The sequence below is a fragment of the Pseudochaenichthys georgianus genome, chromosome 11 (genome assembly GCF_902827115.2).
Source record: "Pseudochaenichthys georgianus chromosome 11, fPseGeo1.2, whole genome shotgun sequence".
NCBI lineage: Eukaryota > Metazoa > Chordata > Actinopteri > Perciformes > Channichthyidae > Pseudochaenichthys > Pseudochaenichthys georgianus.
Window position 1 is genome coordinate 22,090,920 of NC_047513.1, and position 24,443 is coordinate 22,115,362.

Below are 24,443 nucleotides of genomic sequence, written 5' to 3' on the forward strand. Positions count from 1 at the left end.
GCACGCACGCGCGCAGAGGTGATGTCATCCCTTTAGTTTTGCTGTGAAGTGCAAGTGAGTGTGTTTGTTTAGCCTCTATACAGGTGACATCAGTGATTGTATTATCTTGGGCTGTTTTCCAAGCTAGTTTACACACACACACACACACACACACACACACACACACACACACACACACACACACACACACACACACACACACACACACACACACACACACACACACACACACACACACACACACACACACACACACACACACACACACACACACACACACACACACACACACACACACACACACACACACACACACACACACACACACACACACATTACTAGTGACAATGATTGTGACAATTTAGACATAGCGGTCTACAATTCACAGTGCCATTTTTAACACATGGGACAAACTATCTAACGCATGCTTGACCACCCCTCTATAAACGTTATAAAGACTTTACATAATCAGCTTCAATGAGAGAGTCTCTCTCTTATGTCAGGCCGTTGTGTCCTTGGGCAAGACACTTCACCCAAATTTGCTCCTGTGGGTATTGTCCACAGTAGATGACCATTACATGTATGATCTGTATGTGTATTTGTAAAGCGCTTTGAGAGTCTTTGATAAAGCGCTATAATAAATATAAGGATTATTATTATTATTATTATGTTCCTCATGAAGCAACCTCTGCTCTGTCGCATGTAAATGTGAATATTAATGACGCAGAACAAGCATGCCTGTAAACAGTTGAATTGAAATACAGTCTTATTTAACACAGTGTCAATAGCAGGATTATTGCAGAGCGTGTAGGCAAAGTCAATGTTTCACTCCTCGGGGATGAAGACATCGAGTTGTCCTTGTGAGGCCGTCAATGTCAGCATGTAGCTTCTCTAGCTCTGGAATCAATGTCCAAAACAATGTTGAGATATGTTTTCTGTGTTCAGATTTTAAAATGACAGTGTCAAATGTAAATTGAATGTGGCTCTCTGTGTGTCAGTCTTGTTCCCAGAGTTTTCCATGCGCTGGTCGGGCTGTGAGGAATGCCTTCCTCTCTCATGGACCGTACCCGGCTAAAGACAAGATACACCTGGCCAGAATCATACGGTACACTTGTCTCTGAGTTTGTGTGTCTGTCTGTGTGCAGGATGAATCGATGTGTCTGGTGAAGCATGTGCACTGGCTCACCAGTCACTGTTGAGCCCTGTCCTGATTGGCCAGTTTAGTTGTTTATGCAGTAAGGCGAGGAAAGTGTGACGTAGACATGATATAGCACAACACAGGACGGAAAGGGAATACAAGCGCTCTCATGCAATATACAATGAATACAGACTCATGCGAGGACCATGTGAACATCTGGACACAAATATAAATAAGAGCTCTTATCCCTCATCGTGGATACAAACCCACACACACACACACACACACACACACACACACACACACACACACACACACACACACACACACACACACACACACACACACACACACACACACACACACACACACAGAGTTTATCCTGGGGGAAAGCATACGGAGAGTATTCAGAGGAAAAAGGCTTACGAAGAACTAATGAATAATCGATGAATATTGATTAAATAAAAAAAGCCTTGTGCAGAGGTAAGTAAGAGTGTGTATGTGCATGTGTATCGTAACACTGTGTGGTTGCACTTGTGTGTGTATTTTTACAGGCGTAGCTACGTGGGTGTGGAGCTGGTGCAGTGGCTGTGTGAGCAGTGTGTGTATGTGCGCTGTCGGACTACTGCTGTGCGTGTCTGGCAGGTGCTGCTGGAGCTGGGAGTCCTGCTGTCTGGTAAATACACACACACACACACACACACACACACACACACACACACACACACACACACACACACACACACACACACACACACACACACACACACACGCCTGAAGGTTGAGTGTGCATCAAGATTTATAGTCACCTTCCAGCGAGACCTGTGCTAAAAAGCCAAAAGATGAGCTAGTTCACCAGTTAATTACTAACAGAATAGAGATGAATTGGCTTCTTCCTTCACCTGTTTCACTTCTTACAAGGTAATATCTCTTTACTTATGTTTATTTAAATCCTTCTGAACTACCCACACATCCCATTTCAATATTTACCAAAGACAACTAACATTATACTTCACACTCAACCCTCTGAGAAGCTGAATCTATCATTATTTGTGATAATAAAGAATAAGTAAAAACCTTGTTATGATGAATCTCCACTTGGTATGATATGCGTAACACATCATCGTAGAGAAGGTATAATATTGAAAAGCAATGCATTTGGTTTTTAAGAATGAGCAAACCTAATCATCTTGAGGCTACTTGCTTTGGAACATTAGTACTTAGTTCATCTGTCTGGGTAATCCAGCGTATCTGAAGAGTTTATTTCGGTTTTTATTCCATAAAAACTATACTGCTATAAACTGTCAACAATGATTGAGGCTCTGAATTTAGTGCATCGATAATATACATTTAATAATGTACGAAGCAATGCTTGTTCTGTCTCCAATCTTTATGTTTTGACTCGCATTGAAACACATTTGACCCATTTCTATATTTCAAAGAACAATGTTCCGTCCTGTTAATGCTGACCTTACAAGCCATTTGATTTTAACGTAATATACTTAGTTCTTGATTAACTCTATACATCTGTGAACATTCTTCAAAATAACACAACTGTGCATCATTCGCCTTCCTTTCTATAGCAGTGATTGCCAGCTCATGGGCTCCTGAACAAAGCAGCACCTAACCCTTTGATTACACTGCAGTCATATACTGTATACCTTCATTAGGTTAAATTATAGCTATTATTGTACAAATAGACAGACTTTGTTACATTTTGGCACTCTATTACTGTGAAAAAAGAGAAAGGGAAAATAAGAAAACTTTAATAAAATCCCTTTTTTCTGTGTCCTTTCCTTCTCCAGTGGACCAGCGGGTGGTGTTTTCAGACTCAAACTCTTACTACCAGTTCAGCTTTGAGGAGTGTGACTCCGCCTCCTGTGACTTTCGCCGCAATGAAGGGGAGTGGTCCGAGGCGGTTAGGCTCCTCCTACAACTCGCCCCGTACGTCCAGTTTCGCTCTGGAGGCGGGGCCAACAGCCCGTAAGTGTCCATTAAAATCTTATTGCAAGTAACGCTGCGATGGATGGGCAGTAGGGGGTTCCCTGTTTTTAATCTAGTTTCAATAAACACTTTTATCTCAACTTGACATGGTTTGCTTCACTTGCTAAAAGGTAACATTTGATTGTTCTTTTAAAGAAAGAAATGTGTCTTTGGGGACGGAGCCGATACATGCCTCTCCTCGCTACACTTAGCCGAACATGCGCAGGGATTAGTCGGAAATGTTTGCATGGCTTCTATTACTTTTATGCAGCCTGTTTACAACTTGTATGTAGTTTCTTCTGTTTTGTGCTAAGACAGAGAACAACAACAGTTTTTGAACACCCTCCTCTCCACTAAAAATCAAAGCCTGTCGCCCCATTAGACACTATCTTTGGTATTCAGAAACATCATACATCATTTATTGAACATTTTCCAAGGTTTTTTTCTGGTTGTTTGAATAAAATAAAGAAATCACAGCTTTAATGGATGGACTGATAATATAGGTCATATTTATCTTTCATAATGGCATGTTGTTAGGTTTTCGTCATTAGAGCGAACGTGTTAAATTTTTGAGGATAGTTGGTAAAACTTTAAATGTGACTCAGTAGTCATTTACTGGATGATCTCCGTTGACCTGAAGTGGAAGCTCGGCGCTCTGATTGAATATCAAAGTCGAAGTGACAGTGTTCCCGCTTAGATTTACAGTATGATTAAGGTCATTTGTCTGTCTGATGACAAGTCAGTTTGTTTGATTTGGTGGAAACGTGCACGGGCACAAGTTTTGCAGCACATTATAAACTCACACACACCCTCTCCAAAGATCTTTCCCAAATCCTAGCTAGAGCCCTAATCTCTAGGTTTTAAATCCTCAGTCTGTTTATGTGAGGGACACACACACACACACACACACACACACACACACACACACACACACACACACACACACACACACACACACACACACACACACACACACACACACACACACACACACACACACACACACACACACACACACACACACACACACACACACACACACACACACCTTAACATCTATAGAAAAAATACACTAATGCACAAAAAACTGAAACATGATGAACACACACACGCACACGCACGCGCGCAGAGTGGTGTCCTGCTCCTGTATGTGGGATTCCTGCTGAGGATGCCACTGAACTCAATCTGTCACTCAGAGAAAGAAAGAGGGTGAGACGGGGAATGTAAACAAAATGGAGTATATATTGAGAGCGAGGGAACAAGAGCACACGTCAACACATTCATCTGTGTGTCAACTTCAAAGGGAGTATTTGCAGACACCAGGGAGAGAGCACGACGGCGAGGGGAATTGAAGGTCTTACTTACTGATATAATTGTCATGTAAATGGTAAATGGTAAATGGACTGTACTTATATAGCGCTTTATCCAGTCTTTAAGACCCCTCAAAGCGCTTTACATACTACATGTCGTTCACCCATTCATACTGAGCAGTGTATGTTAGGACATGCACTAACATACATACACATTCACACACCGTTGGCCATGCCATCGTGAGCAACTCAGGGTTAAGTAGCTTGCTCAAGGATACATCGACATGTTTTAACATATAACATGTAACATGTAACATACTTTATGTACTTTCCATACATCATGATGGATGACGTGCATACTTGGGGTCACTCCACGACACATGGTTTTCCACAGGTTGGTAGTGTGCAGAGACACTAGTGCTTATTAACAGGTTTCTACCCCGTTTTTCACTAATTTAACCAATAATATTTTAGTTGTTTTTTCTCCCAGGCTGGTTTCACCTGGAATCCTCTCTGATTTGCCTGCAAAAAGTTTAAAGACATGTATGCATGTTTTTATCATGTCGTGTTTTAAATGTATTCTTAATCATATTCATATTATCCACACATAAAAACATCTCAAAAACTGCGGTTCAATTTTTGGGCGTATTAGACACAGATGAGATTATGCATTCAACACGTTCCCTCTGTCTGTCACTTTGACCCCACTGCTGTCTGAGCCTCTCTTTGACTGGCGCAACATTTCTCTGCAGGCATCCTCTCGTCTCACACCCTCCCTTCCTCTCTGTCTACCGCTCTGTTGTTGGTGTCAAGGAGAATAGTTGTAGCTGCCAGGGGAAAACACCAAAAGTATATCTCTCAAGCAATAATTGTACGTCAGATATTGTGTATCCGTTCTAGTTTGAGTGCTTCTTATCTAAAAAAAAAGTCTTTATCCAAAAACCACTAATGTCAGATTGGAACTGTTTTTTATCGTAGGTTTATCTACAGCAAAACTAGCATGCGTATTTTTACCAAATTAGAGAATTGCACTTTTCTTGAGCTGCTGCAGCAAGATTTGAAATGCAGCCGTGTGTAACTGATGCTAGCGCTGCTCATGAATTATGGCAACCTATCTCTTGCTGAAGTTTAATCTAATGAGGCAATCATTACATTGATGCTGATAACTTGTTGCCTTAATATGGAGTACCATCAGCTGACTGTTTGGCCTCCTGCTAGTGATTTTCTTTCCTTGGTGAAGCCTGAGAAAAATATGCTACTAATTAAATGTGTTATCTCCTCTGCATCACGTGTAGAAGATGTTGCTCTTTGTGTCAACACTTCCAGCATTTCCAATTGGATCGCTGTGTCTGAACAAACTGCTACCAGGCACAATGTGGTCATTAAATATGATTAGTTTATTGTTCATTGTACACCGTGAGGCTTTCTACAAATAATTGCTGTTTTGCGGGAAAGAAACAACAAGAATCTCATGGTTTCAAGTCTTCTTATTCTTAAAAAGGTACTGTTATATTAATGACAGTCTTATTTACTCTACAAAATAACAGGTCCCTCCTCTCTCATTATGTCCCCATCGGCATTCAATTCTGTTTCTATTTAATGAGCTTTATTGGCAAGAACCTCTCTCACTGTCTCATCGCTGTCTTCCTCTGTGGCTCAAATAACACTTAAGGTCTGAACTTGCATATATAGTGCTTTTTAAAAGCGCTTTATAAGGAGAGGTGATTAAAGTTTAACTATGAAAATATGTCCTGGTCACTGCCCCCGCGCAAATGTCACCACATTTGTTCATTTTAAAGTTTAGTACATGTCAAGTTGATTGTCAAAGTGTGAACTGATTGACTCAAATGAATGAAAATCACTGTATCTAGCATAGTGAAAAAGGGTACTTTACATGTTCACATTATCTTCTAACTTTGTCCCTTCATTAATGCCTCCTCATTCTATATAAAATACAGCATTTTATCTATGCGCATTTTCATTTTAGTTTTCCAGTTTTTCCAGGTATTTCTGCATATCATTGAGCAGGAAGTGGAGAATTGCCACAAGCTTAAATATGACACCTTAGCTTAGGATGAGAAAACACACTTGCTTGCTTTGCATGGCGCTTTGGTCCAAAGAGGGCAACAAGCCAAACAGATTCTGCAGAGGGCTGAAGAAACAGAGCCACACAGTCAAGGGTTTCGACAGAGATAACATCAACCACAATCTGCATTATGGCACAGGCTTTTATCTCTGTTAGATTGCATCAGATTAAAGTACGTTGACACATTGTTCACAATAACAATTTGTCCGCTTTTAATTTTGATTTATCGTGTGGGATATCAACATGACTCCAACTTTGACTTTGAATAAAAAGGGAGACATTGCAAGCCGCGATCATGATAATCCTCTGTCAATACTGTTTGAAAACTGTTCTGTGCTGCTTAATGATTGGTGACACAGCTCCCACTGTGCCTGTCCTCCAGCACAGATACATTCAGCCTCATGGTGAGTCACCAACTTGCCAAATGAACGGCTGCTAAAAACCCTAATGACCCTCCATGATGAGAATACATTTAGCATGGTGACTCAGAACAGATACATCTCATGATCCTCACAAAAGATTAAAATCCTCCATATTTAATCGCATTGACAACTTGATCATTTGCCTTTGTTCATCCAGCTCTGTGAGATTTTTAATCATCAGTAATCTTATTTTAAAGAGTGGATTTATTTCGAACACAGATACTGAAAGGAAAGCACAAGCAGCTTTTATTGTGACAGTAAAAATATGATAATTCCACACTCCTTTAAGTCTACCTGGCTCGTCTCTCTCTGTCTGTGTCAGAGCCGATAGCTGAAGTGTCAGGCTGTGCTCTACATGTTGTCACCATCTCCCCCGCTTTGCCTCTATCGTGCCCTTATCAGATTACAGCACACACACACAGTGCTTCATCTTCTTCCCTTCACAAGTATTACTCGTACCACTGGGATCTTTTGCTAAAATCCAAATTGTATGCAAATCAGTCTTTGTGTGTGTAGTGCGGGGGTGAGGCAGTGTGTGGGAGACCAATCCAAACAGTGGTTTTGTAAGAGAACATATTAGGGGAGGGGCCCTCGGGTGCAGTCTGACGCTATCGAAGACAAACTCTACAACCTTGTATTATTGCTGTGGGAATAACACACAGTTTACCCCAAAACAACCACCTGTTTATACCGCACACACACAAACACACACAAATGTAACTCCTACATAAATGTAATTACAGATGCACTCGGGCTTGAAAAAAGATCCTCAAAACAAGTTACACGTCCATATATATTCTGAATGCATGTACACTCAGCTGCCACGCACACGCACACGCACACAGCTTCACTAACTTCAATAGGAGGGTGTGCCTGCAAGCTATTTTAAATGAAAGCACATTAAAGACAGAAGGGGGGTGCAGAGAGAGATGCTGCATACAGAGACATGTGAGCAGTAAAGAAATGGAAAGACAGATGGGAGGAAAAATAGAACAGATACCACTCGCCAAAAGAAAATATTAACACACAGAAAATATTCTCACTCAAATATTCTCGTGTTTATTGTGTTACCGTCCACAGGCGGGAACATCCAGTAGATGTGTCTGCAGGCTGTAGTTCTTCTCTAGGTTTACCAGGGGGCAGCGTAGATCAAAACCCTGCAGGAATCCCATTTCTCTGGAGAGCATTTGATCACAATATTGCACATGTCAGTTATAAGTAAAGCTGTGTGTGTTTGTGTCTATCCAAGGTCAGAGGAGGACTCTGAAGGCAACAGGGACATCTGCAGTGAGATTCTCCAGATGAAAGCTCTTGAGAGGCTCACTTCTACGGTCAGTGCGACTGAAAATCAATAAATACAGTATCCTATTGCTGCCTCATTACCAATGTTTTCATCAATCATTTATATATTTTTATTTTTGCGTATTGTCTTGACACCGTTTCTTCAACAGGTACAATGTGAGCTGGCAGCTGCTCTTGCCCGAAAGACTCGTAAAGCTTGTAAGTATACATACATCTTAGATAGATAAATATATAATGAGCAACCAGTCGTCTTGTCAGCATTAATATGAGCTTGATCAAGATCTTTTATTGAAATTACTTAATCCTTGATTTGATCTGTCTTTATAATTGTTATAAATAATGTAATATTAAGTAGGAATCAGCTAATAGCGAAATCTAGCCTAAATCGTATATTATTTGTGAATGTTTTCTATGCATGGTCTTTGTTTAATAATTTATAATCAATAACAGATGGAACAATTAAAGAAACTAATCAGAACATTTAAACATAAACCACACAAACATAGCCTCAATGTGTTTTTCTTTTCTGCATCATGAGGACATGGATGACTCACACAATGTTACATAATGAGTGTGTGAAGATAAATGACTTGATTCTGCTTTGGGTGGGTTGCAGTATCAGAGCAGGACTCTGAGACGACAGAGACGAGCCAACATGAGCCTCGCACACCCAGCGAGGAGAGCAGCCCGGTAACACACACACACACACACACACACACACACACACACACACACACACACACACACACACACACACACACACACACACACACACACACACACACACACACACACACACACACACACACACACACACACACACACACCCCTACTTATACTAGACAATGTCCCTGTCATTGCCCCCAATCCTAATCCTTCAATTAATTTTCAATCCAATATTTATATTTTCCCTCAGTAATCTGGTCAGTGCACGATCATCTTAAAGTAGGCTTACAAAAGAGTTTCGTAAAGCCAATCCAGTTTGGTATAGAACAAAATCAAGAGTTCACTACAATTTGAAGTATTGCATAACATTTAAAGTTGGATTTTATATCAGTGGAGATAATGTTTAAAACCGTTTAGCCAGGAAGACAACCACTCCTGGCACAGCGAGAAGAGGTTTGGTTCACCTATAAAATGTTGCTGTAGCGCATGCAAAGCACCTATAGGTTCAACCTGTGTGGTGGCAAAGACATGATGTCATTGTGAATATCTTTATTTGATTAAACTGCATGCTATGTATTTGTGCATGCTGCCTTAAACTTTGCCTGCCTATGAAGTACAGTTCTCTTGGGAGAGGATTCAGTGTGAATAAAAGGGCACAGTAAAGCTTTTTGACAGCTGTCGTCACAGAAATTGCCATTTAAAAAAAGATTCGGAAATGACCAGGCGCAATATGAAAAACACTATCAAATACTGACACTATATTACCAATACAGCCCCGCTTGGGACGTCCATTGTAAGTAGTAATCTTTATTGGCTAGCCTTCTCTCATTTAAAAAGCTGTTTGTTGTGTGTGTGTGCCTCCATGAAGTGGCTGAAGGTAGAAATTGAGTCACAACAGAGTGCAGAGGAAGGCATGTTTGCTTTCTGGTGCCATCTCTTTACAGTGGAAACCTCTTTTTCTACATCAATTATTCATCATCAGATAACACCAGAGATGAGGGGAAAGGGTGAGAGCAGGGAAAAAAGGAATCTTTTTAAAACACAAATACATACACAGTACTATATATGCATGCATGCCATGGTGAGGATGTTTTCCCACCAGTTAATTAAATCGTGACAACATCGCCTGTAACCAATTAACACGGGATGTTTCACAACAAAGTTTAAGAATGAAATTCAATAGACACTCAATATATGCAGAGCACTCACTGTGACCTTGACACGCGACTATTAACTGCTTCAAAATTAAAACGACCCTTAGGGGCTGTTGTTAAGTAATGTAATACATGTATGCTCTAACACCCTGTAACATAGGAGACACTGAATACTACTGTGAGTCTAATCAATGGCTCATACGTGTTTGGCTTATGACCCCTTAACACAAAGAAATGGCTTTTTGCAAACCCCTCTGTAAAAGGTTGCATATGTTTATGATTAAAGAGTAATTATCCCCTCATTTAAATATTTAATGTTATTAAATGTTAGAAGTCTTGCACAATGTTTTATTTAAAGATAAACTTATATTTGTTGTATTGCTTTGACCCCAGTAGTCATCAAGCTATATTTGTTACAGGCAAAGTATAGAGCGGATATGACCGGGCCGACTTATCGTATTTTACGGACCTAAAAGAAACGGATCCTCACAAATAATCCGACCATTTATATATTTGTCAATATAAGTGAAGCCAAAATGATAATTTCCTCCAGTATCACACTTGGAATATCAGTCAATCACAATAAGATATTTTTCTCAAACCGTTTGAGCTTAGTAGCCATAAGATTCATCCTGCTGTGAGGGAGTTATAGAGCTCTGCAGATTGTAATGGTAACAGGAGTATTTATTTTTGTTTATTTGACATAATTGTCTTGTGTTAACCACATACAGTATAAACCACATACTAGTGTGACAACGTTATAGATTGTCATAGATCTTAAACACAAGAGACCAAAGAAAAATGAAGGTCATTCACAATAGGAGAGAAAAGGAGATGGAGACAGCCGGACAGCACAAACACACACACACACACACACACACACACAGACAGAGACAGGTTTATCTTGGTGAGTTCTGTGTCTAGGACAGGAAGTTGACAGCAGGTTAACAGGAAGCAGGAGACAGGGGACTGTGGCTCTGATATAATATCTGTGTTTGTGTACGTGGCTTTTTTCAGCAGATAAGAGTTGTCACCGGGGGGAGTTTTCCTAGTAAACAAAATGAAGTGTGTGTGTGTGTGTGTGTGTGTGTGTGTGTGTGTGTGTGTGTGTGTGTGTGTGTGTGTGTGTGTGTGTGTGTGTGTGTGTGTGTGTGTGTGTGTGTGTGTGTGTGTGTGTGTGTGTGTGTGTGTGTGTGTGTGTGTGTGTGTGTGTGTGTGTGTGTGTGTGTGTGTGTGTGTGTGTGTGTGTGTGTGTGTGTGTGTGTGTGTGTGTGTGTGTGTGTGTGTGTGTCTCTGCTAAAGCATGGCACCGTGGGATAGTTTAGCTCACAGGAAGGGTTAACCAGCTCGGAGCCAAATGAAATACCTCTCTTTTCCTTTTCCAAGGAAAATAAACAGACCAGACCAGTGATAACCATCATTTTAGCAGCACCTTAAGGAGCATACAAACACAAATGTACAAGCACATAGTAATTTCTCCTGTCGTCAGGTCTATCAAAGCCATTGGTTTATTCAGCTTTTTAATTAAATCTAATACTGTTTCTTCTATATCACTCTTAGATATTCACATTTACACACTTTCTATTTGACCTTTTAAGTACAAACTATAGACACACACACACACACACACACACACACACACACACACACACACACGCACTCTCTCTCTCTCTCTCTCTCTCTCTCTCTCTCTCTTCCCACAGACACACACTCTTCCCACACAGACGCACACACCCGCCCACTTACTACTAATCACAGACTACCACTCTCTCTCCAGCAGATCGTCTGACACAGAGCGGTCAGACTCAGACAAAGAGAGAATTTCAACAGATAAAGGGAATTACCGACTGTAATTGATAGAAAGAAAAAGCAACGAGGAAGAATTAGAGAGAGACCAAGACAGAGCCAGGATTACCATTTCATCTCATTCTCCGCCGCACATGGACATAAAGGGCCAGCTGAGAACTTGTCATTGCATGTTTCTGGATTACACCCCAACTGCTTGGACAAAACCACTGAACCTTCTTGAACTCCATCAAACAAACTTTTGTTGACTGTCTCCAGCATGTCCTGGGACTGCGGGTTGAGATATGTTTTGTTGCCACCTGTGTTGCAGCTGGGCGGTGTGTGTGCTCTGCGGGATGGCGGGGGCAGCGGCGGCGTTGGTGGAGGAAAGGGTGGAGGAATGGGGACGGTGTGCGGCCGCGAGGATCTGACCAGCCGGCTGGGGCTGGAGGCCGTTCAGCGGCTGGCCAAGGACGGCTGTCGGCTGCTGCAGAACCACAACTACCGGCTGCCAGACAGGAACCAGGCGGTGAGTGTGATGATCGCTCTAATGTTTTGAATTAAGATACGATAATAATGTATTGTCAGAGAGTCTGACATTTTTTTTGCACCAGACCAGCTCCATTTGCAACATCAACAAGGACAGATATTTAAGACGAGATACAAGGGAATATTTGACAAAACATCAGGGTCACTGAAGAGAAACCTGCACAAGACCCTCTAACGTACATTAGATCTGGGTTTTAGCTCTGCATTTCATTTGAGTGGTGCACAAAAGAATGCTTCAGTTTTACCTTTTTAAATTGCGGGACACTGTGTCTCCGATTTGATGGTTACAATTCATATCCGCTGTTCAGGACATGGTTGGGGTTAGAGGTGATGTGGTGGGACAGCCTCAATATGTTGTAATGGTATGCTGATTCATAGAGTCCCTCCAAAGGTTGACCTACAATCATTGATTTTAGATTTTCATCTGGTGAGCAGTTTTTACCTTAAAGCGGTGGGCAATCACTTATACCTACATATATCATACAGTATTCCCAGGTCTGAGTTTGTTCCGCAAAGTCATTGGTTTCTCACCATGTAATCTGCAAAGCGAGTTGCGGCTATATGGTTATCATGAGTACAGAGTAATGTACGTCATGATGTGGTGAATGTGGCAATTATTGTAGTCACTTTTAAAACCCGCACTTAAGGTCTTAGTTACTCATGAATGGTCAGGAGTAATGCGAGAACATCCGCATCAGGAGGACCATCCTGGTTTGTGTTGCCGTTAGTCTAAAGGACGAAACACACATGTCCACATTTACTCTAATTTACATTATTTAGGGTCACCATTAGTTATTACCACAGTAACAACTACTCTTTCTTGGAAAGACAAAATAAACGACATTCAAACATTACATTCTTTACCACAATATCCACAAAACAGATGAGCTAAAAATAAGCGAAAGTAGGTACATCTCTCCCATTCATAATGTCAACATAAAATAAGCTAAAACGGAAGCGTACAGCTAAACATTATCCAAGGTAGCAACACAAATATAATCAACATTCACATACAGTTTATCATATTTAACCTAAACTAATTTATTTGTATTAATTGCTGTTTTTACATTTCTTTATAAAAATGTAAATGCTGTGGTGGGTTTTGATTTTTGATTTTGATTTGATATACTTTATTATAGTGGGTTATTGCACTACATTTCTTTTTTAGTTCACAACATGCCTCCTCACTTTAGTACATCATCCGAGGTCACATCTGTGCACTAAATTCACCCACACACATGCAAACTGAAGCTATCATTGCTTATATGCACACGTAGAGCTTTGCTTCATTCCTATCAGTTCAGATGAAATAACCAGCTGCTCTCTAGCTCACCTAATGTGGGTGTTAATAAGGGCTTAGTGCAATGTGATCTCATGCCCTTTTACAGTCTGCACAGTACTGTGTATGTCTATGTTCACTTGTGCGTGTGAGTTTTCTTGCTACAGCTTATACTCGTGTGTGTGTCGGTGTGTGTCGGTGTGTGTCGGTGTGGGTGTGTGTCGGTGTGGGTGTGTGTCGGTGTGGGTGGGTGTGTTCATGCACTGCTGGTGCTGGCAGGCTGAGTCAGTGTGTGTGCACTTAATGAGTGGGGTGTTAGAGAAGCGCTGTACTGTATAATCCAGCTCTACGGTGCACCTGAGGGCAGGAGGCGAAGCGAAATGCAGTCTGATTTTCACCCTACATCTTAATATGTGTTTGTGAAATCTGCCACATATCTCATCAGCTTGGTGGGTTTGACCTAAGCCCAGCCTTGGGGATTTTTCCGAAGAGGATATTTTTTCACTTTCATTTCTTGTATACAAAAGTAGAAACTATAAAATATATATTTATTTTTTATCAAAGTAGTGCTTCTGAATGAAGCCAAAGAGAAAATGTGTTTATGCTGGCAATTATTTTCTAGATCAATCAATTAGGCTTTTGGTGGTTCCTAAGTTTGGACACACATGTTGAGCTGTAATCATTTCTAAAAGTGAACAAATGAATGATCCTTTTCAGTTATGCACCAAAATGTAAGATGTGTTTAATATCAGCGAGTCGTGCAGCTCAGGACGCAAAATATGGCAGAAACAAAAACCAACCCTAAATATCTTTTCACCAAAAAGACCACTCTACTTTTACTGTGTTGTCATGGTGATTTTTACATTTCCCCCCCCCCTTTTTTCCAAATGACAAACGAGCTCTGACAAACCTCTGTGGGTCTCATAGTGATTCGAACTCCTGTAGCAGTCATTCATTCTCATTGGATCAGCCATGGGAGATTACCAGAAGCCAACCCGACTCAGTATTATACAAGGTCACAGTGTGCATGTCGCACACAGGCAGGCTTTTGGTAACTTGTGTTACAGTTTCTGTGTGTGAGAGTTGCACGAATGAGAGCTGCTGACTGAAACGCATTGTGTTTCATATTCTTATCCATTATTTCCAGGAATCAGGCCTGGAGCTATCACAACACAGATATCAGCACACACAGCACACACACACATGCAGAAACACAAAGGGAACAGAGAGGGCTTCCTTTAGTATTTCCGTTAGGACCACCTTTCCTCTGTACGTCATATTGTGTCTGTGCACTAGGTCTGTGACCTCATGAGGGCACAGTAAGTGCATGTCCCCTGGTCTCCATTTAATTTTCTTAAATCTCGAGCCTCTAGAGCAGAAAGTCTGACCATTCAAAGGCAGATAGTCTTGGCCTAGGGGAGGAAAAGAGAGGAGAGAGAAAAATTGTTTTCAGAAATGTAGAGGCGAACGTGAGGAGGAAAGGGTGTCGACGAGGTGGAAGTGCAGATGGTTGAATTGTAGGAAGGGATGAGAAGAAAAGGAAGGAAAGGGACAGACACACCTGTTGGCTGAAAACAAGTGACGGCCACAAAAAGCAAACTTTACCAAAGCAGTTTGTAAATGTTTTACATGACTGTTGCTTGAGGCAAGGCTGCAATTTATTTGTTAGCATTGTAAATTCATCATAAATATGCTGATTATTTTGTAGATTAGTCATTTGGCTGATGTTAAAACCTAGTTGTCTTGTTTGGTTAATGCAGAACACAAACACATCCTTATTATTATAATATAAAAAAAAGAGAGAAGCTGGAAATCTACTTATTTGAGATGTTTAAAAACTCACATTTAGATACTTTTGCATGACAAAATACTTTCACGAGTGCTCTAATCAAATAGATGTATTTTTTCAGTCACTTATCATTTAAATATTTTGTCAGGTGGGTATATTACATAACAGAAATAGCCAATTTGAGCATGATTCTGACATATTGGCATTGTCGACAGAGGCAAAATAATCAAATCAATCAATGCAATATTCTCTTTTTAAGTTGATAATGTACCCTACAGCTGACGTATGCTGGCCCTTTTGGATACAACAATATCTTTCCCTCTTTTTCACACTCCTTCTTTTTGTTCTCACTTTAAGCCACACTCCCGTGCATCTCTCACTTTGCAGTCCCGGTCTCTCGCCTTACATCTTGCTTGCTTTTCTTGTCATCCGTCTCCCTTTCTGTGTTGCGTAACTTTCTAACCTCCTCCTCTGCGGCCTTCAAGTGCCTTCTTTGTATATTTTCCCTTTCATTTCTTGCATTCTTTCTCAGGCTAAATTCATGTTTCTTCTTGGGAGCTGCTGTTTGCAATCAAGTCTTTACATCTAGTTGTGTGTGTGTGTGTGAGCGCATATATAGTTACACTTTAATGGTGGCAGTGTTGAAAGTTTTTTTGTTTTGGAGCATTCTCTGGAACCCTTTTGATCTTGTGCGCGGGTTTGCGTGATAAAACGCTGCCGTCCTCCATTCTTGGCTCGGAGCTGTTATTCTTGGCATCTTTGCAAAGAGTACGAGTGTTATCGGAAAGATCAACCGTTTTCTACTGTATCAGGAACACCAAAACAACATTCTCTTTACCTTTTGTTCTTGTAATAGCTGTACTTTAATTAGTTCCATAATCTCTCCAAACTTTGTGTTCATCGGATTGTTGGTGTGTAGAAAGAGAGAAAGGAAAGGTTAATACAAATATAAAGATGGAGACCTGTGAAAAACATCCTGGTTCCTGTTTGAACCCCTGGATGATGTGTTCCAATGGTAGGCCTCAAAACTCTTGTTATCTTGAGTTTATCCAGGGTGCTGGGTGCGGTCTGGGTGCTGGGTGCGGTCTGGGTGCTGGCCCAAATTGTAAAAATGGCATGCAGCGTCAGATCTCTTCACATCAGCTGTCACTGCCTTATTTACCAGCTCAATGCATCTCTGTGTTGCTTAACCTTGAAGACATTAATTTTAGCATTGGGAAATTGCAGATCTTTTGAAAGCACATAATTCCACAACAGTTGGGTTCTCTTTGAAGACCTGGAAGCTATTTGTACACTGGAACCCCTGACATGTATAATACAGTAAAGGATATATGCCTATTTAACGCAATAAGCCTATTTGTACTTGTCATACTCATAATGACCATTTAGAAAATGTTCTTATGGAGTCCTGAACAAGACGTGCCGTGTTGAACACCGCCGTTTTCTTTTCCTCTGAGTGCCAAGATAGAGGCTTCTGCCAATCAGACCAAAGCCTCTGCAGTAGTGGGCGATTTCTTTCTAACCGGAACTTTCAAAACAACCATACAATTAGTCATTATAAGGTGTTACAATGACATTTTGATGAAAATGTTTAATACAAATAATACATTTTATTTTTCAAGCGCTTTATCGGGTGCTCAAAGACGCTTTACGGATGTAAGAAATAAGATAGAAAGTCAAAACAGCATTAACACACATTAGAAGTCAGTCTGAAAAGGAGTCGAAGCTTTTGGCTGCATTTGTACGGAGGAAGGTTTCATGAGACAATTTGACACCTACACACCAAAACACCTGAGGGAGATTCAGTAACCTCACCCCACTGAACATCTGTATCACATCAGGACACGCAGGCACGCACACACATTATATTTGTCTGTCCCAAGTCATACCTCACGTGCTGTCTGTCGGGTTCAGACAACGTCTTTCATCAGAAGATCATAGAGATAGCGAGTGTGTGCGTGAGTAAAAGTGTTTGTCGGCCTGTCCATTGACTTGTTTCTCGAGTTACAAGGTCTTAGTGACTGCATTCATAGTGCTCAGTGTTCGGGCTCAATGCTGCCCAAGTCACAGTTATCAACCTCTACTGTTGGCACTTTGTTTAAACCTTAAGACTTTTTACAAGCTCCATCTATTAAAAGAAGAAGAAGAAGAAGAAGAAGAAGAAGCTAGCTAAGGATAAGACTGTGTGTGTGTGTGTGTGTGTGTGTGTGTGTGTGTGTGTGTGTGTGTGTGTGTGTGTGTGTGTGTGTGTGTGTGTGTGTGTGTGTGTGTGTGTGTGTGTGTGTGTGTGTGTGTGTGTGTGTGTGTGTGTGTGTGTGTGGGTGTGTGTGTGTGTGTGTGTGTGTGTGTGTGTGTGTGTGTGTGTGTGTGTGTGTGTGTGTGTGTGTGTGTGTGTGTGTGTGTGTGTGTGTGTGTGTGTGTGTGTGTGTGTGTGTGTGAGATCAAGGTGCTGTTCATTTTGGGAGCATATGATCATTTGAAGTGTCAGCCTACATTTCCCATTGTTATTTATTACACAATAGCATTTCTTCTAAAGGCAGGAAAGGCAATACTTCCCTGTGATGGTGCCAGCATAATCTGTGCCTGCATGTGTGGACGTGTGCGAGTGCAAAGGCTTTATTCATGTCTGCATTCAAGACATTTTAATCTTAAGCGAAATGGTCTGGGTAACCTGATTGATACTAGATATTTGAGGCCTATGAGAATATCAATGTGTATTCAATATGGCTGGTATTTGTCTTAACGTGTTATGAAAAAAACATTTGGCACATTCAGATTTCTTTTCACTTGATCAGTAAAAAGCATAGTGAGCGAAGTATTTTACAGACCAACATTTTATTTGTCAATCTTCTAGTGATAAATATGTAATGTGTTATTCACCTCAAACATACCTTATCGGATATCATATGCACTAATATATGTATATAAATATCTGTAATCAGCTAGAATAGACCTTTAATATTATCAAACTTTTCATTTGGCCTCTACTGGAAACATAGGCATTTTGGTTCTCTTCCTTAGTGGGTAATAAAAGAAAGTGCTGACAGGGTCAAAAAAGCTGCTCAGTCTAAAAAAAGAGAGGACACAAAGTGAGTATTTAATTGTCGACTAAGTCTGAAAGTATCTATTGTTTAAAAAACAAACATCCAATGTTTACACTTTCTTAAATCGCTTTTTAAACAGTTTATTCTTTGCCTCACTTTGTGACATGTCCCTCTCCCTTTGTCCCTCCCAGGAGGCAGTGGGGAGGGTGTGTCTGAAGGAGAGAGGACGGGACGTGTTGGTGTTGCGGAGAGTGACTTCCTCAGTGACGTCGCCATCGGACCGGCCTTCGCCCACATCGTCAGGGGGCGGGTCCAGAGAGGAGGACTGTGACAAGAGGTCAGTCCCTCCTCCTACATAATAACAGCCCTCTCAACCAACAGTAGCAAGAAAAACATAATCATAACACTTCTCCTCGTCCACGTCCATGTTGCAACGAAACACTCATGCACGTACATGCACCATATCAGAAGTGCTGTCAACACTGTGTGTTTGTCTAAGATAATGTATGCTTTGGCTTCTGGCACAGAGCTGGTAGAAGAGAATGGCTTTTTTGTTTTCAGCTGGAAGCCAAACAAAGATGGCACCAAGGCTGGTTTACTTCCTTCCACGAATCCGTGTATGCGTTTAGAGTTATTTTTCTGTGTGTCTGCGCAAGTGCCTTTTCTAAGTTAATTTCTTTTGTGCAGTGTCTGTGTTAGTGTGTTTTTAAGCCAGCGTGTGCCAAGTCCTGAGGCACATTGCAGGGAGTGTCAGTGACAGGCAGGTTAAGTGGGTATGTCTGTGTGTGTGTCTGTGTGTGTGCAGTGCTCAGCATCTTCAGTAGCAATCCGTTCCCTCCGAGTGCTCCCGTAGAAACTGTCACAGAGAGCGTTTTAATCTCTGGAGCTCTTAGGCTGACGGCAATGCAGTTTACCCCACAGGAGAGCACCCTTCCTGGGTATGAAGAGCTTAGATGAGGGCTGATCCTGCGGAGGTTGTTGGATATGAAGATGACCACGGAGCTAGCTACGCTTGCCAAGGCAGAGGAGGACATAGAGGATGACGATGAGGAGGACGATGATGACGAGTGTAGCAATCACGATGAAGATGGTAGCTGTTCAGAAATATGTGCTTTTGACGTTCCCCATTTTCGCTTCATCGATGACGACGATGTGGAGGAGGAGAAGAAGGAGGAGAGTAAGGGAGGGTGGAGGAATGGAAGTGGTAGTTCTTGGTGCTCTAGTGAAGAAGATTGTTGCGACTCTTCGTCTTGCAGGTATGTGGTGGTGTCCGGGACGCCCCTCAAGATCTTGGAGCATCTGCTGAGTGACCTGCGGCTGGACGACCAAAGAGGGGCGCCAGAGAGCAGGGAGAGCGGTAAGTTTGTCGACACACGTGTGAACACAAATGCTTCATGAACACATCTGTGAAAGGGCAACGATACACACGTGTGGCTGTAGTTACAAAAAAAGAGAACCAGATTGATAGAAGAAGATGACATTTAAACACTGTTTAGTTGAAAATGTGACATTTTGTCAGATAAATGAAGAAGTTGTGGAGTTTTTTTCTCCTATGTTTGAGCAAAGGTATGTTTCAAACAAAGCAACTCCCCGCCCTCTAATTTCAGGGTACTTTTTTTAGTCCCACACAAGTTGCAACACGACACAGCCTGGACTCCTCTTTCTATGTCTCTTTGATATTCTGCACAGGGGTCCAAACCGTGTGTGTGTGTGTGTGTGTGTGTGGACTAGCATTACTATACTTGTGGGGACCTAAATCTGTTTACATAGTCACGTGTGGGGACTGGCTTCCCTTATGGGGACAAATTGGAGGTCCCCATGAGGGGGATCATTAATTTTAGGGTGAAGACTTGGTTAGGTTTAGGATTAGGGTAAGGGTAAGGTTAAGGTTAAGGGTAAGGGTTAGGGTTAGGCATGTGTTGGTTATGGTTAAGGTTAGGATAAGTCTCCAGGAAGTGTGTGTGTGTGTGTGTGTGTGTGTGTGTGTGTGTGTGTGTGTGTGTGTGTGTGTGTGTGTGTGTGTGTGTGTGTGTGTGTGTGTGTGTGTGTGTGTGTGTGTGTGTGTGTGTGTGTGTGTGTGTGTGTGTGTGTGTGTGTGTGTGTGTGTGTGTCCTCAAACCCATCCAGGTGTGTGTGCATTCACTCAACTAAGTCATTGCCTGTAAATCTGTTAGTATGAGGAACAACGGTTGAGGTTAAATGCTCGAATGAGTTTCTGAAACGATTCCCTCAGGCTGCTGTAAGCATTTCTGCTGCAAACTATTTCATCTGTCATATATCATTTTCACAATCATCACATGTACCTGCTATGGCTGCTGGGTTATTTCACCGGAACAGCCCTGCTACATTGTTTTCCCTCGGGACACATTCTGTCATTTGTTTTACAGCAGTGTAGTTAGCATATAGACTACATTGAAAGTCGGGCAGCAACTTATTATTTTCATTGGATTTATTTGCACAGTTTCTTCCCCGAATGCATTCAAGTGAGATATTGAATTTGTATTCAGTAGTTGATTAGTCTATTATAAATGTTTGGATTATTTTAAAGTAATTGTAGTGTAAGTTATAGTAAATAATAGTATTTATTATTCTGTTAAAGTAAGATAATCATTCCTGTAGAATAAAAAACAGAAGCCATCTTCACTTAAACAACTTAAACCCAGTAGCACCAGAAACACCTGGTTCACAACATGTATTTTTTATAAAACCGTTTCTTGTGAGTTGCACCGTTTTAAGACAAGGCGTCTTTATGCATTAACTCCTCAGCACCACCCGGCAGTCCACAGGGAGCCATCTCGATGAATGGCAGTAAACAGAAAGGGAGGGAGGGAGAGACTGAGGGGAAAGAAAAAGGAGAACTGAGATGGTCTTTGTGGAGGAGGACCATGCAATATGTATTTACTGTAGAGAGAAAACACACTTTTGTATTTATTTAGCAGGGAAGCAGATCAAGAGTGCATGCTTGGTCTTTGTCTCTGTGTCTATCTGTTGTACTATGTGCACAGAATAAGTATAAGGGTGTGTGTAGGCCCTCTGGGGTGGTGCTGAGCATTAGTGTGCCGTTTTAGCGGGCTTAGCATGTAGAACAGGCTTGAACACGCTTCCACAGAGAACGATTACCCCAACCACCCCTTCACACGTACACATAAAAAAACCCACACAACAAAAAACACAGCAGCAGATTACTGCGATTAGTTCTGCACACACACATTTTCTCTCTTTTTCCTTCCTGTCTCACAAGAGATAAAGTCCCCAAGGTCAGAACCGAATGCGTTATTCATCGTGTGTGTGTGTGTGTGTGTGTGTGTGTGTGTGTGTGTGTGTGTGTGTGTGTGTGTGTGTGTGTGTGTGTGTGTGTGTGTGTGTGTGTGTGTGTGTGTGTGTGTGTGTGTGTGTGTGTGTGTGTGTGTGTGTGTGTGTGTGTGTGTGTGTGTGTGTGTGTGTGTGTGTGTGTGTGTGTGTGTGTGTGTGTGTGTGTGATGGATATTTATCATCACAGGGAGCTGAGAGTAGGAGGGGAGTAGTAGCTGGAGCAAATGTTACCGCAGGGAAGGAGAAAATAAAAAATGGGGGTGGGGAGGAGAGAGGGAGAGGGAGAGAGAGGGAGAGAGAGAGAGGCACATAGACTGATGGCTGGTCAAGAAGAAAGTCAACAAGGTTTTGAATAAATGAAAACTTATAAGTCAGACCTGTCTAAAAATATTTATTGAGAAAAGTTGTGTTTTTATTTCTAAAGAGAAGACAGTTGATCAAATATTAATGCAGCAGCCTTTGCTCAGTCTTCTATAATTGATTTCTCTTTTCTCTGCCCGACAGAGCCATATTTGGGTCACACATTTTCCCAGGGAAAGAGTTTGACACACACACACACACACATACACACCACACACTGTTGCTGTCTCTCTTGCAAATAAGCTAGTTTTTCTCTAAAATTTTATACATTTGGACCTTTAAAAAAATATACATATAATCTTCTTTAGTATTTTGAACATATTTGACATTTGTTTGTGGTGGGCACCATAAGCCAGCGATATAACCTGTTCTACCCCAAACGTATGCTCTGCAACCAATTTTGTTAACTTCTTGAGATCAAAAGGTCTCTAAAGACACTTAACATTTCAAAATGTACTATGCGAGTAGTTGCATATTTACATATAAAAAAGAAACGGAGCAGCCTTAACTTTTATGAGTCCTTTGTTGGCCGGCTGATGAGTGTATGTCCAATATTCACTCTCATTTTAGCTCTTCTTTTGGTCTCCACCACCTCTTTAAGGAAATATATGTCCCTCTTGAGTCCAGCTGCTATATTCTCCACTTGTCCATCAGAAGCCTCTTTCAAATTACACATCATTTGACCCATTGGTGGATGTAAAATGATGTTTTGTCACTATTTGCAAGCTATTTTAGAGAAGAAAGACATACATGGCAATGATCATTCTTGAAGTTGAGGGCTTTAAAGTCTATTTCTAACAAGACTAACACAAGGAGGATAACTAATAATGTAACCTAAAGGCTGAAGAGAGGGACAAACTATTGGAGACTTTCATGTCACTTTCTACATCTTAATACCACAAATAGGTTTTGAAAACGTCACTTGCACTGTTGCTAGTGAAGGACATGGAAGTAACTGTTGATGTGTTTCCTGTGTTTCAGAAACGCTGCTGGACGACTTCCTGTTAACATACCTGGTGTTCATGTCCACCAATGACCTTTGTCAGGCTCTGCTCGGACAATATCCTTTCTGGCAAACACACACACACACACACACACACACACACACACACACACACACACACACACACACACACACACACACATCCTTTCTTCCTCTACACTGCTATCAGTTGTCTCCTTGACTGCTCTCACTTATAGCAGTGCCCGCTGCAGGGGCCAAGAGGAGGGTAAAGACGCCCTCTTTAGGAAGCGCAAGGTACTGCAGCTTGTCTCCCACTGGAGCAGGCTCTACAAGGACTTCCTGAAAGAAGAGGAGCACGTCAGGAGCTTCATGAAGGTACGGCACTACTCGTCTTTGTCTCCCCTATTTCAACAGTTTGCCAGTCTGATCCTCTGATGTCATTTCACACATGTCACACACACCGATAAACATAATAAGCCTCAGTCATCTTCATTTGTCTTTTGGTCTTGTTCTTTAATGGGGTTGTCCTTCTTTAAGTTCTGCACGACAGGACATCAAGCATTTTGTTTTGAGACACAGAGAGCTGAAATTGTGCATGTGTTAGATCCGTTTGTTTGCTTCTTCTCGTTTTGAACTGTTTTCAGCTTTCTCCCACAGGGAAACCTGACTGAAGTTGTATCTCCTCCTTCTGACAATGCCAGCTAATTAAAAGTAGAAAGAATACAGGCCCTTTTATAGTGTATCATGTGAGAAAAGATGTTTAAATGTGTGGTTCTTTCAGAGACTAATAGAAGATTCCCTTTTACTGTATCTAAGCAAATGTACTGAGTTGGCAAGTTGTTTTTCTAACTTCGGTGTGTTCATGAGCTTCACTCTGTCACATGGAGACATCATGGAGGCTACAAATAAAAAGTATTGGATTTGGATCGCTCAGTGTTAAATAACACTTTGCTGTCTATTTCCGAGTTGTTATTCCACCCTGAAGGGCAGTTCGCACAATGTTAAATAAGATGAAACAGTGCAAATCAGGCCAGCCGTACCTCCGTAATACTGTCACAATAGTGCCACGTTTCTCTTCACAATTGCTGCTTGTATCCACTGTGTTCCTGCTATATTATCACATGGTTGGCTGAATTGCATGATAATCCCCGTGACAGACATGACACGGAAAGAGACACACACACACACACACACACACACACACACACACACACACACACACACACACACACACACACACACACACACACAGGTACTTATCACACTGCTCACCTGCAAGAAGCGCCAAATCACTTGTCCC

At 41.5% G+C, this 24,443-nt stretch overlaps 1 protein-coding gene across 1 annotated transcript in view; it reads left to right on the plus strand.

Annotated features, from left to right (window-relative positions):
• Nucleotides 1-24,443, plus strand: part of rapgef5a (Rap guanine nucleotide exchange factor (GEF) 5a) — a 43,923-nt gene that overhangs the window by 10,543 nt on the left and 8,937 nt on the right. The window contains exons 3-13 of the mRNA XM_034094196.1: nt 999-1,105; nt 1,693-1,814; nt 2,944-3,121; nt 8,189-8,270; nt 8,391-8,439; nt 8,858-8,931; nt 12,178-12,375; nt 18,699-18,844; nt 19,764-19,864; nt 23,161-23,239; nt 23,374-23,518. Of these exons, the coding sequence (XP_033950087.1) occupies nt 999-1,105; nt 1,693-1,814; nt 2,944-3,121; nt 8,189-8,270; nt 8,391-8,439; nt 8,858-8,931; nt 12,178-12,375; nt 18,699-18,844; nt 19,764-19,864; nt 23,161-23,239; nt 23,374-23,518 (1,281 nt within the window). The remainder of the gene's footprint in view (nt 1-998; nt 1,106-1,692; nt 1,815-2,943; nt 3,122-8,188; nt 8,271-8,390; nt 8,440-8,857; nt 8,932-12,177; nt 12,376-18,698; nt 18,845-19,763; nt 19,865-23,160; nt 23,240-23,373; nt 23,519-24,443) is intronic.